General features: G+C 40.8%; 1 protein-coding gene across 1 annotated transcript in view; it reads right to left on the bottom strand.

Annotated features, from left to right (window-relative positions):
• Nucleotides 1-12,138, bottom strand: part of flt1 (fms related receptor tyrosine kinase 1) — a 131,545-nt gene that overhangs the window by 83,172 nt on the left and 36,235 nt on the right. Inside the window, exons 8-10 of the mRNA XM_078402388.1 lie at nucleotides 6,224-6,398; nucleotides 2,741-2,858; nucleotides 284-453 (exon numbers count right to left, since the gene is read on the bottom strand). Coding sequence (XP_078258514.1) covers nucleotides 284-453; nucleotides 2,741-2,858; nucleotides 6,224-6,398 — 463 coding nt within the window. The remainder of the gene's footprint in view (nucleotides 1-283; nucleotides 454-2,740; nucleotides 2,859-6,223; nucleotides 6,399-12,138) is intronic.

The following is a 12,138-nucleotide window of genomic DNA, read 5'->3' as shown; positions in this document are numbered from 1 at the left end:
GTGGAAGGCGGTGGGGGGGATAGTGGGGAAAATGTGTGCACATTTGGTTGAGAGGACAGAAAGAGAGAAAGGGGTGGTACTTAAAATTAGAGAATTCAACACTCTTGTAAGCTACGAGCAGAATATGTAATAGTGATATTATTTTCGGCAGCAATAATACAATGGTCCGACTGCATGACCGCAAGCAAGAGTGAAAGCTTTGTTTTCTCCTTAGAACCTAGTCCCTGAAGCTGTTATGTGTGGTTTACTTTATTGAAAAAAATTACAGATTTCATGTACTCACCATTTATATTGAGAGTAAATGTGATGTTTTTGAAAAGCTTCCATTGTTTAAGTTCCAGTATAATGCTATAGCTACCACCATCCTCTTCTGAAACATCTCTTATTATCAGTTCATAGCCAGTGATGTTATAGCGAATTGATCTTTCAGTAATAGGCTGTCCATTCTTTAACCTGTTGAAAAAATGATTTTACTGTGCACCGTATAGAATCTAGATAATGACATTACACTTTAGTGTGACCGTTTTGAAAATACATAACCCTTGGGAGATATGATTTTATGAACGCAATAATTTAAGTTTCATTCCTATTTATGTATCTCTATAATAGAAACTTATTTGCATTGTCATGTCTTTTTCACTCCAGGTTCTATCCTACACAAGCTACAGCTCATTTAAAAGCCAAACAATGTCTTCAATGTCTTCATATAAAAGCTGTTCTCTTAAATGTTTCCTACGGTACGTCCAGTTCATCTATCACCATAACAACATAAAAATATAAGTTATAGGAGTAGTGATATATCTGACCATTCAAACTTCTCCCCTCCCAAATACGATCGCATCTCACCCTCTTCCTCAACTCCACTTTCCATTCTATCAATCTTATTATGCATTTTTTGGTTTAGATTTATTATTGTCACGAATGCAGCACCGGAGACCCGGGTTCGATCTCGACCACGGGTGCTGTCTGTACGGAGTTTGTACGTTCTCCCCGTGACCTGCGTGGGTTTTCTCTGAGATCTTCAGTTTCCTCCCACACTCCGAAGACGTACAGGTTTGTAGGTTAATTGGCTTGGTAAATGTAAAAATTGTCCCGAGTGGGTATAGGATAGTGTTAATGTGTGGGGATCACTGTTTGGCGCGGACCCAGTGGGCCGAAAGGGCCTGTTTCCGTGCTGTATCTCTAAACGTGCCTGTTTCCACGCTGTATCTCTAAACGTTTTGCATGCTATTCAATCAAATCAGATAATACTATGCATACATAAAACCAAGCCAAACTCAAGTACAATAGGTAGAGCGATGGGAAAGATAAAAGGTGCAGAATATAGTTCACAGCGGTGTAGCACAACAGTTCCAGAGACAAAGTGCAGGGTCCGCAATGGGGTAGTGGTGAATCGGACATTTCAATTTTGTCTATTTCCTTTGTTTCCTGTTTTGACCTGAACTCTGGGTATCCTCTTGAATCTATCAAATTTCCCCTCACCAGAACACTCCCCAATTCCCGAACCCTGCATGAAACTTCTTGTGAGTTTTGTTCTTCAGTGCCTTGACCAGGACCTGCATGCATTCTCCCTCCTCTTTACTTCCTATGCAGCATCATTTCATTCAGTTGCTGTAAGAGCACTGTTTGCATTGTTGTATGTCCCTTTAAGAGCTATCTTCAATAGTCAAACCAACTGTGCTGCATTCTGGAAGTATAAGAACTTGCAACACATCAAATGTCAACGTCACCATGAAAGTAACATTCAGTTTTGAAACAGTGAAACTTCATTGCATAGCTCACAAAACTTCACTGCACTATTCTGTGCATCTTGTAAATGAAGTTCTTGCAACTTTCATAATTGCTATTTGAATATTTTAAAATGCTGTTTCAATGTCAAAAAATGTCTAACTTTAGGAATCACCAAAGTCCTGAATAACTGCCTCCTTACATTTGTACTCCAATCTCCTTGCCATAAAGGTCAACCAATTACTTGCTTTCCTCACTGCTTTTACTTTCTGCTTTACACAAAGCCACACACCAAGATCTCTTCTACACCCATATTGAAGTGCTTCTCAACCTTTAAAAATATACTTATTTTATTCTTGTTTCTGAGCAGGAAAGCAAAAGTTTCACTCGTCTTCAAGAACATTAGAAACAGCAACCAGAGTAGGACATTCAGCCTTTGACATTGAAACAGCATTTAAAAATATTCAAATAGCAATTATGAAAGTTGCAAGAACTTCATTGCAACAGAATAGTGCAGTGAAGTTTTGTGAGCTATGCAATGAAGTTTCACTGTTTCAAAACTGAATGTTACTTTCATGGTAACGTTGACATTTGATGTGTTGCAAGTTCTTATACTTCCAGAATGCAGCACAGTTGGTTTGACTCTTTCCTGCACTAATCCCATTCCCCCTTAGTTTCAGAACCAAATTGAGACATTCTGAGTTACAACCACCCAATACTTTTTGTCTTTCTCAATCATTTAGTTTAACAGTAATAAAAACAGTAAATGGCAAAAACTATTGCCAGCAGCTTCACAACCTCATCCAGGATGAGTAAACATCGTCTTGGGATTGCTAATCACTGAATTCATTTTCAGTCATGGTGAAATAGAGATCATCCATTCTTATTCAAAACAAACTTTCTTACCCACATGTCCTGACTTAAAGGGGAAGTCACGTAAAGACAGACATTTATTTTTAGGTAATATTTCTTACAATCAATTTCTAGATCTCAATTACAATTCTAATCTTACCATAAAACATCCGGAGGTGGAAATGCTTTGACCTTTATTGGGAAATGGTAGACTGCCTGACCAGCAAGCACTTCAGCAACACATGATTTCCGACATCTGGCACTAATAAATGGTTTTTCTGTTCAGAACAAATAAAGAAAAGGAAGAAAAATGGGTTTAGTGATAGAAACAAATGCTTTTAAGAATTGCTTATATAAGATTTATGAAATGCAATGAAGATTTATCATGTGTTGTGAAGTGCAAGTGCACCTTGCATTTTACATGGGAGTTATGTGCTTAAAAAGTGGTGCATAATTCAAAAATGCTGTCAGCAGTAAATTTGAGCATGTAATTTTGAAAATACCAACACGTAAATCAAGCTTTGCTATTAAAGGAACAAACACATTATTTCAAAAATGCATAATTCAAACACGCATGAAATGTGAGATGTCTATGCAAGATTCAGATAACAATTTCTTGGCGCAGTTCACCTTGAAATTAAAAAAGCATGCACAAGAATCAATGATTACATAAAATATCAGTGCAACACATACCCATAAAGCTTGAGATATGGCTCAACTTGAGTTCTGATCTATTTATAATTCTATCCAAATTGCGAATTTTATAAAATTGGCCTCTCAAAAATTAAATAAAAGATGATAAACACATTGCAGACCTCATGTACGTCAAGGTTTCTTTTAAACTAAAATCTTATTGCAAATCAAACAGAGGTGATAATTGAAATTGTATTAAAATATTCTATCATAAGACCACATCACCATCAGCATGATTAAATTAAACCAACGCTTCTCTGGATTTTTCACATGAAGCTCAAGCCTCTTTAAAAGCAACTTTGAAATGGGAAAGTGCTACTTTGATAGAAATGTCTATCGTTCACGTAACATTAATGATTCTTAGTGTTGTTTAAGAAAGAGGTGCATGTATGCTCTGATGTACTGGCCAACATTTATCTTCAATCAGCAGTAAACAAAAGAGATTAAGAAATCATGCATTCTAATATCATTATGAGATCTTGAAATATTTATCTACAAAACAAGTGACAATAGACCAGAAGTAATTTATTGGTTGATATGTACTGTAGAGTATTCAGAGGACACAGCCAGCATTATATAAATGCATTTTAATTCTCCATCCCACTCCAACCTTTCCATCTGCAGTTCCCTCTTTATTATAATGAGACCCAATACAAGCTTGAGGGACAGCACATCATCATTTTTAAGAGGTTGTTGCCAGGACTTTAGGGCCTGAGCAAAAGGGAGGGGTTGGGCTAGGACTTTATTCCTGGGAGCTCAGGAGGATGAGGGGTGATCTGAGTCTTGTACCCAGAGTGGGTGAATCAGGAACCAGGGATCCTAGGTTAAAGATGAGAGGGGAAAGATTTAATAGGAAGCTGAGGGGAATTTGTTCACCCAGAGGGTGGTAGATATATGGAACGAGCTGCCGGAGGAGGTATGTGTAGGAAGGAACTGCAGATGCTGGTTTAAACTGAAGATAGACGCAAAATGCTGGAGTAACTCAGCGGGACTGGCAGCGTCTCTGGAGAGAAGGAATGGGTGATGTTTCGGGTCGAGACCCTTCTTCAGACTGATTTCAGGGGAGAGGGATATAATATAAGAAAATAACTGCAGATGCTGGTACGAATCGAAGGTATTTGTTCACAAAATGCTGGAATAACTCAGCAGGTCAGGCAGCATCTCGGGAGAGAAGGAATGGGTGACGTTTCGGGTCGACACCCTTCTTCAGACCGATGTCAGGGGAGCGGGACAAAGGAAGGATATAGGTGGAGACAGGAAGATAGAGGGAGATCTGGGAAGGAGGAAGGGAAGAGAGGGACAGAGGAACTATCTAAAGTTGGAGAAGTCGATGTTCATACCACTGGGCTGCAAGCTGCCCAGGCGAAATATGAGGTGCTGTTCCTCCAATTTCCGGTGGGCCTCATTATGGCACTGGAGGAGGCCCATGACAGAAAGGTCAGACTGGGAATGGGAGGGGGAGTTGAAGTGCTCAGCCACCGGGGGATCAGCTTGGTCAATGCGGACCGAGCGCAGGTGTTGAGCGAAGCGATCGCCGAGCCTGCGCTTGGTTTCGCCAATCTAGAGCAGCGGATGCAATAGATGAGGTTGGAGGATGTGCAGGTGAACCTTTGTCTCACCTGGAAAGACTGAACCTTTGTCTCACCTGGAAAGACGGGAGATACATAGATAAGGATTTGTAAGGTGTGAAAATAGAACAAAGGGAATGTAGATCAAGGAAATGTAGAATAGATCATTGTTACCTGGGAGAAGGTAACAACAAAGCAACCAGAGATAAAATGTATTTGGAGACAGTAAAACTGGTCGGAGATCTGGGAAGGGGGGGAGGTGGAGAGAGAGGGAAAGCAAGGGTTACTTGAAGTTAGAGAAGTCAATGTTCATAGCGCTGGGGTGTAAGCTGCCCAAGTGAAATATGAGGAGCTGTTCCTCCAATTTGCGCCGGGCCTCACTGACAATGTAGGAGGCCCAAGACAGAAAGGTCAGTGTGGGAATGGGAGGGTGAGTTAAAGTGTTTAGCAACCGGGAAATCAGATAGATTTAGGTGGACTGAGCGGAGGTGTTGAGCGAAAAGATCGCCGAGCCTGGCCTTGGTCTCGCCGATATAGAGGAGTCCGCACCTGGAACAGCAGATACAGTAGATGAGGTTGGGGGAGGTACGTGAACCTCTGCTTCACCTGAAAAGATTTTCAGGGTCCTTGGATGGAGTCGAGGGGGAAGGTATAGGGACAGGTGTTGCATCTCCTGCCGTTGCCGGGGAAAGTATCTGGGGAGGGGGTGGTTTGGGTGGGAAGGGACAAGTTGACCAGGGAGTTGTGGAGGGAACAGAATACAAAAATGATTGCATCTGATAATGGCTCAGTTGTTTTCCCCTCTCCTTTAGCACATCCTGAGCTGCTATTTATAACACACAACACTTCTTTCTCGCTCCCTAACTACTTCAGTAACAACCCATCCCCATAATCAACCCTAGCCCCACACCATGACAGACATTTATTTTGTCCTACACATCATCCCTAACTTTCTCAAAGACTTAATACTTATCTCATTCTTTTTTTGATTCCTCCACAGCTGGTGGAATCTTGAGCAAAAAACAAACTGCTCGAGGAACTCAATGGGTCAGACAGCATCTGAGGAAAGGAAATGGAGCGACAGCATTCCAGGTCGACCTTCTTCAGGTTGATGGACAAATGACATTTAGGGTCAGGGCCCTCAACAGACAACGATTCAGTTTGGGACCGTCTTAAGATGGGTCCCGACCCAAAACATCATCAGTCCATTTCCCTCCACGGATGCTGCCTGACCTGCTGAGTTACTTCAGCTGGCATCGAGTTTTCAGACCTACTTAATTCTTACAGCTAAGTACATCACATGGAATGAAAGAACATACAGTAAAGATTTTTATGACTAATATTTTTAATATTTTGATTTTAATAATGTCACTGTTTCTTACCATAAACATTGACAGTTGCTTTCCTTTTCTTCACAGTATTCCCACTTCTGACTTGACAAATGTAATTCCCTTTGTCTGATGTGAGCACTTTATCTATAACAAGGGTGCTGTAGAACGTATTTATCATACGATCTGTCTGGTCAATCCTTTTTGTGATGGAACTGCTTCTGTTTCCCTGAAAGACACAAAAATAATTAATTAGCCTTGCCTATTATGATGGTAGTGCATCATTAATATAAGTGAAACCAATGTAGAAATTCAGTTGTGCCAACAGGATGTATTTTAAAGTAATGTCTTCTTGAGCTTTGGAGATAAATTCACTCATATTCTGCGGATTTTGGTAAGACTCTTGATGAAATTGGCAATGGAGGCCTGACAGGGCGGGCAGGTGGGTGGTTTGCGAGGTGGTCCACCATTTCTGCATTCACATTGCCAATTATGTGCTCTCGTTGCATGGATTCAAGATTCTCAATATCATTCTAAACGGTCCTTCATTTTGAGGGATCATGGCCCACAGCCCAGAGTGAATGTGGATTTTTGCTTTGGAGGCTTTATCTGGGTTTCCTCCATACACTAATGCATAATCAATCAATCAATCAATCAATCAATACTTTATTACAGACTCAAGGTCCAGATAAAAGCCAAGACATTACATATAATAAACATCCAGATGCACAATAAGTTACATACAAAAGCACAGTAAGTTACTAACAAATTACTAACAAAAGCACAATAAATCACAATGCATGGTTTAAAGCATCAGCCATCAGTGATCAACAACGAGACAACTATACCAATGTCTCCACAACTGTGATTGGTAGCTTGTAGTATTAAACCTTATTAGTGATAATGCCAAGATGATCTCATTTTCAGAGTCATTAATTCAGCAAATAAATGTATACATTACATTTCTGAGCACAGCTTGTAGGCTAGTAACTCCTGCAGCCACAAGCATTTCACTTGCACTACACCATCTAGGTCTCTTAAGTAATATCCTCATGGCATCATTAAAAGCTACCTGAAGACCCTGAAGACAAGTGTGCAGTGTAGAGTGGTGTACAGTATGCTCTGAACAGAAACATCTTCACCCCATCTGTACATGCATCAAACATGCATTACATACACTAAAATTATTATCAGTCAATTTAAAATCAGGAAATTTTAGACATTTATCCTCTTTGGTTCTACATATCATAACAACACTCTTACTGGCATTATATTTGATATCATGTTCCACACCAAATACAGAACATATAGCAAGGAGCTGCTGTAGACCAGCGCTAGATGGACTAAGGACCACAAGATCATCTGCATACATAATATGGTTCACTAAAGTGTTATCAATCATGCACCCAGTATTAAAGGCTTTCAATTGCTTGGACAGATCATCAATATAGAGATTGAAGAGAACTGGGGACGAGATTCCCCCTTGTCTGACACCATTGCTAACCCCAAATGGGCCTGAGACCATGTTGCCCCATTTTACTTGCATAGTCTGGTGGGCATACCAGTAAGCCAGAATTCTCACAATGCATTTGGGCACCCCCCTTTGACTCAATTTAACAAACAACTTTCTATGATTAACACAATCAAAGGCTTTGAAGGCATCCATAAAGCACATAAGGACTGATGTCCTCTATATTTCTATATTTGTTTACAATTTCTTTTAAGGCATAAATGCACAAGTCGGTGCCATGTTTAGCTTTAAAACCAAACTGGTTATCTGTGGATTGAACAAACTCATTCAATCTATTCAGCAGAATTCGTTCAAGAACTTTTGATAGTATACTTGCTAAAGCTATGGGCCTGTAATTATCTAGGCTGCCCACTTTACCAGCTTTGTCCTTAATGACTGGCACTAACAGAACAGAAAACACTGAGTCTGGTAACAAACCATGAATCCCATAGACGAAATAAAAGATCACCCAATAGCAAAATAGCATACCACAGATGAAATAAAATATCACCCAATAGCAAAATTTACTTAATCTTGGAATTAATTACTTTGCTTAAATTCACCCATTTTCTACTCACTAGAAGTGGACTTTGCTAATGCAGATCCAAATTAAATATAAGCACAAGCATACCCCAAAGAAATTAGATAGATTGTGCATCAACACACTGTGGGGGTCAGGTTTAGAGGACCTTGGATCTCTTAGGGGATTAGGTAGGGTGGTGGGGGCTGGGATTTAGCAACATTAGGGATTGGATAAATGAGTCGGTGATGGTGAAGATAGAGACAGAAGAGAGTGTAGGTTTTGGAATATGGGGTAACAAACAATCTGCTGGAGAAACTCAGTGGATCGAGCAGCATCTGTGAGGAAGGAGTAGAGGAACGATAAAGCAGAGAGGGGGATGAGTGAAATAGGGGCCAGTGGGTGATTGGTCGACTAGAGGGGGTTAATGTATGATAGGCAGATGGAATCAGATGGAAGGGTACAGTTGGAAAACAGCAGCAGGTGTGTGATACGTGGAGGAAAAAAAATAAAGGTAAGAAGGCCAAATTTTAATGGGGATGTATCCATGTTGACTATCCTAACCAGTCATTGTCTTTCAAAATGCTAGTAGAACATGTTCCTCATAATCCTCTCCTATGACTTTCCACCACTTAAAATAAGATCACCACAACGATTTAGGACAAGTGCTACACCTCCCACAGTTGCACGGGGAAGTGCCAGGGGTCAGGGAGGGGTCAGTTCATATGGATGAGAAGACCAGGAAGTCACGGAGACAGTGGTCCTAACGGAAGGTGAAAAGGGGTAGGGAGGAATAGCAGTGGCTGGTGGTGGGATCTTGTTGCAGTTGGCGGTGGTGGTGAAGGATGGAAGTGGTCATATAAATCGGGATGGAGCCCTCTAGGCTGCCAATGGGTCAACCCATGAGGCAGACAACCCATGAGACAGACATAGTAGCAGCATTGGGAAGCAAAACCATGTACTTCACTGTGGACCTACTCACAAGAAGATCATTTCCCCATCAGCTCGCTCCTTCTCAGAACTAACTGCTGTCTGTTCTGACTACGGGTGCGGTCTATACGGAGTTTGTATGTTCTCCGTGTGACCATGTGGGTTTTCTCTGGGAGCGCCAGTTTCCTCCCACACTCCAAAGACGTACAGGTTTGTAGGTTAATTGGCTTCAGTAATATTGTAAATTCTAGGATAGTGCTATTGTACAAGTGTTCGCTGGTCGGTGGGCCAAATGGCCTGTTTCCATGTTGTATCTCTAAAGTATAAAATGTAAAGAATTTAACTTTTCCTTATTCCGATGAAGGGTAATCAACCCAAACTATTGACTTTGTTTCTCTCTTGCCAAATTCTGCCTCACCTGCTGAATATTTCCAGGACATCCTGTTATCATTCATATTCTATCATAATTGTAAATCTGCTATTACATCCTGCACCAATATTTTGTTTCACAACTTTATTTGCCAATTAACTAGTTTGTACTCTTTCTAAATTTGTTTAGTATGTTGATTTGGCATTGGATTAATTTGATGAAATTTAATATATTTCATGTATGCACGTTTTTCCATTCCACATGAAAAGCAATTTATCACACTGAGCAGGACAACATGCACATTAACCTTTTCCTGTGTAGCAAATCATCATGTTCTTCAATTTAATTGCAACAGGAAGGAGAGGGGAAATATGAATTTCAGATTAAGTTGCTTCTGTAATGATTCAGTAAACAGTAGTAGACAATAGGTGCAGGAGGAGGCCATTTGGCCCTTCGAGCCAGCACCGCCATTCAATGTGATCATGGCTGATCATTCTCAATCAGTACCCCATTCCTGCCTTCTCCCCATAACCCCTGACTCCGCTATCCTTAAGAGCTCTATCTAGCTCTCTCTTGAATGCATTCAGAGAATTGGCCTCCACTGCCTTCTGAGGCAGAGAATTCTACAGATTCACAACTCTCTGACTGAAAAAGTTTTTCCTCATCTCAGTTCTAAATGGCCTAACCCATATTCTTAAACTGTGGCCTCTTGTTCTGGACTCCCCCAACATTGGGAACATGTTTCCTGCCTCTAACGTGTCCAACCCCTTAATAATCTTATACGTTTCGATAAGATCTCCTCTCATCCTTCTAAATTCCAGTGTATACAAGCCTAGGCGGCACGGTAGCGCAGCGGTAGAGTTGCTGCTTTACAGCGAATGCAGCGCCGTCGACTCAGGTTCGATCCTGACTACGGGTGCTGCACTGTAAGGAGTTTGTACGTTCTCCCCGTGACCTGCGTGGGTTTTCTCTGAGATCTTCGGTTTCCTCCCACACTCCAAAGACGTACAGGTATGTAGGTTAATTGGCTGGGTAAATGTAAAAATTGTCCCTAGTGGGTGTAGGATAATGTTAATGTACGGGGATCACTGGGCGGCACGGACTTGGAGGGCCGAAAAGGCCTGTTTCCGGCTGTATATATATGATATGATAGTCGCTCCAGTCTTTCAACATATGACAGTCCCGCCATTCCGGGAATTAACCTAGTAAACCTACGCTGCACGCCCTCAATAGCAAGAATATCCTTCCTCAAATTTGGAGACCAAAACTGCACACAGTACTCCAGGTGCGGTCTCACTAGGACCCTGTACAACTGCAGAAGGACCTCTTTGCTCCTATACTCAACTCCTCTTGTTATGATTCACATACTACTGAGTTTCTAAAATAAAAGCAATATTAGAAAATTGTTTCTTACAGCACTTTTTCAACCTAGAGCAGTATAACAGACAAGTCATTTGTGTGATGTATGGTGAAAATAATGCTGCCCTCCTTAGACTGAGAAAAAATGTTCTTCTTGCATTTCATAACTAGAAATCTTAACAACAATATTGTAATGAATTATACAAACTATATTTGGTGTAGGATTGTGTTTATCTGAGTTTTACCTGAATGTGCAGAAAAAAACCCTAGAATCATCTATCAAGGCATTAAAAGTAACATACGATAAACTTCAAATAAATGGCTCCAGTAATCTAAACAATTAAAAAATGTTTTGTTTTTTCTTTTTCTTTTTCTTTTTCTTTTAGGATTTGAGCATCATTGGCAAGTCTAATATTTATTGCCCTACCTTGTATTGATTGAATGGATTGAGTGAAAGATACAGCCTGGAAACAGGCCCTTTGTCCCATCGAGTCCATGCCGACCATCATTCATCTGCGTACACTAGTTCCATTATCTCAGTTTCATATCCATTCCCTACACAGTAGGGGTAATTTACAGAGGCCAATTAAACCACAAACCTGCTTGTCTTTGGGATGTGGGAGGAAACCAGAGCACCCGGAGGAGTCCCACACGGTCACAGGGAGAATATGCAAACTCCACACAGACACCACCCAAGGTCAGGATCGAATCTGGATCTCTGATGCTGAGGCAGCAGCTCTACCAGCTGTGCCATTGTGCTGCCAATACATGCCCTTGAGAAGGTAGTGGTGAACAACTTTCTGAAACTACTGCAATCTTTCTGGTTCAGGTATTCCCATTGTGCTGTGGTGTGCAGTGTTCCAGAGCTGAGGCCAGTAAACAATACAGGTAGGGCAAAATATTTAAATGGGAGCATGGTATGGGACTGAAGTGAAAACTGCAGGTGTTAGTGTTTCCATGCCTGCTGCCCTTTGCAGTTGGGAGAACATGTGAGAATATGTGCGGCCATAATGCATTTTGTTGATGGTACACAATGAACAATCGTTAGTGCTGGTTTTGGGAGGTAATAACGTTTAGGATTATAGATAAGTACCAATCAAATAGACCACTTTGTCTTAAATGGTGTTGAGTTTCTTGAGCTACACTCATCTAGACAACCCTGAATATTTTCTTCTGCAGGTTGGGGTAAAGTTGGAGAGCAAAGATCATTGCTCTGGAGAAGGAATTCAATTAAAAAATTTGTATTAAAAAATTATTTTCACTAATTTCCATAAAAAAGG

This window comes from Rhinoraja longicauda, chromosome 7 (assembly GCF_053455715.1).
Source record: "Rhinoraja longicauda isolate Sanriku21f chromosome 7, sRhiLon1.1, whole genome shotgun sequence".
Classification (NCBI taxonomy): Eukaryota; Metazoa; Chordata; class Chondrichthyes; order Rajiformes; family Arhynchobatidae; genus Rhinoraja; species Rhinoraja longicauda.
Note: the sequence above shows the minus strand (reverse complement) of the source record. Positions and strands in the feature narration are given on the sequence as shown.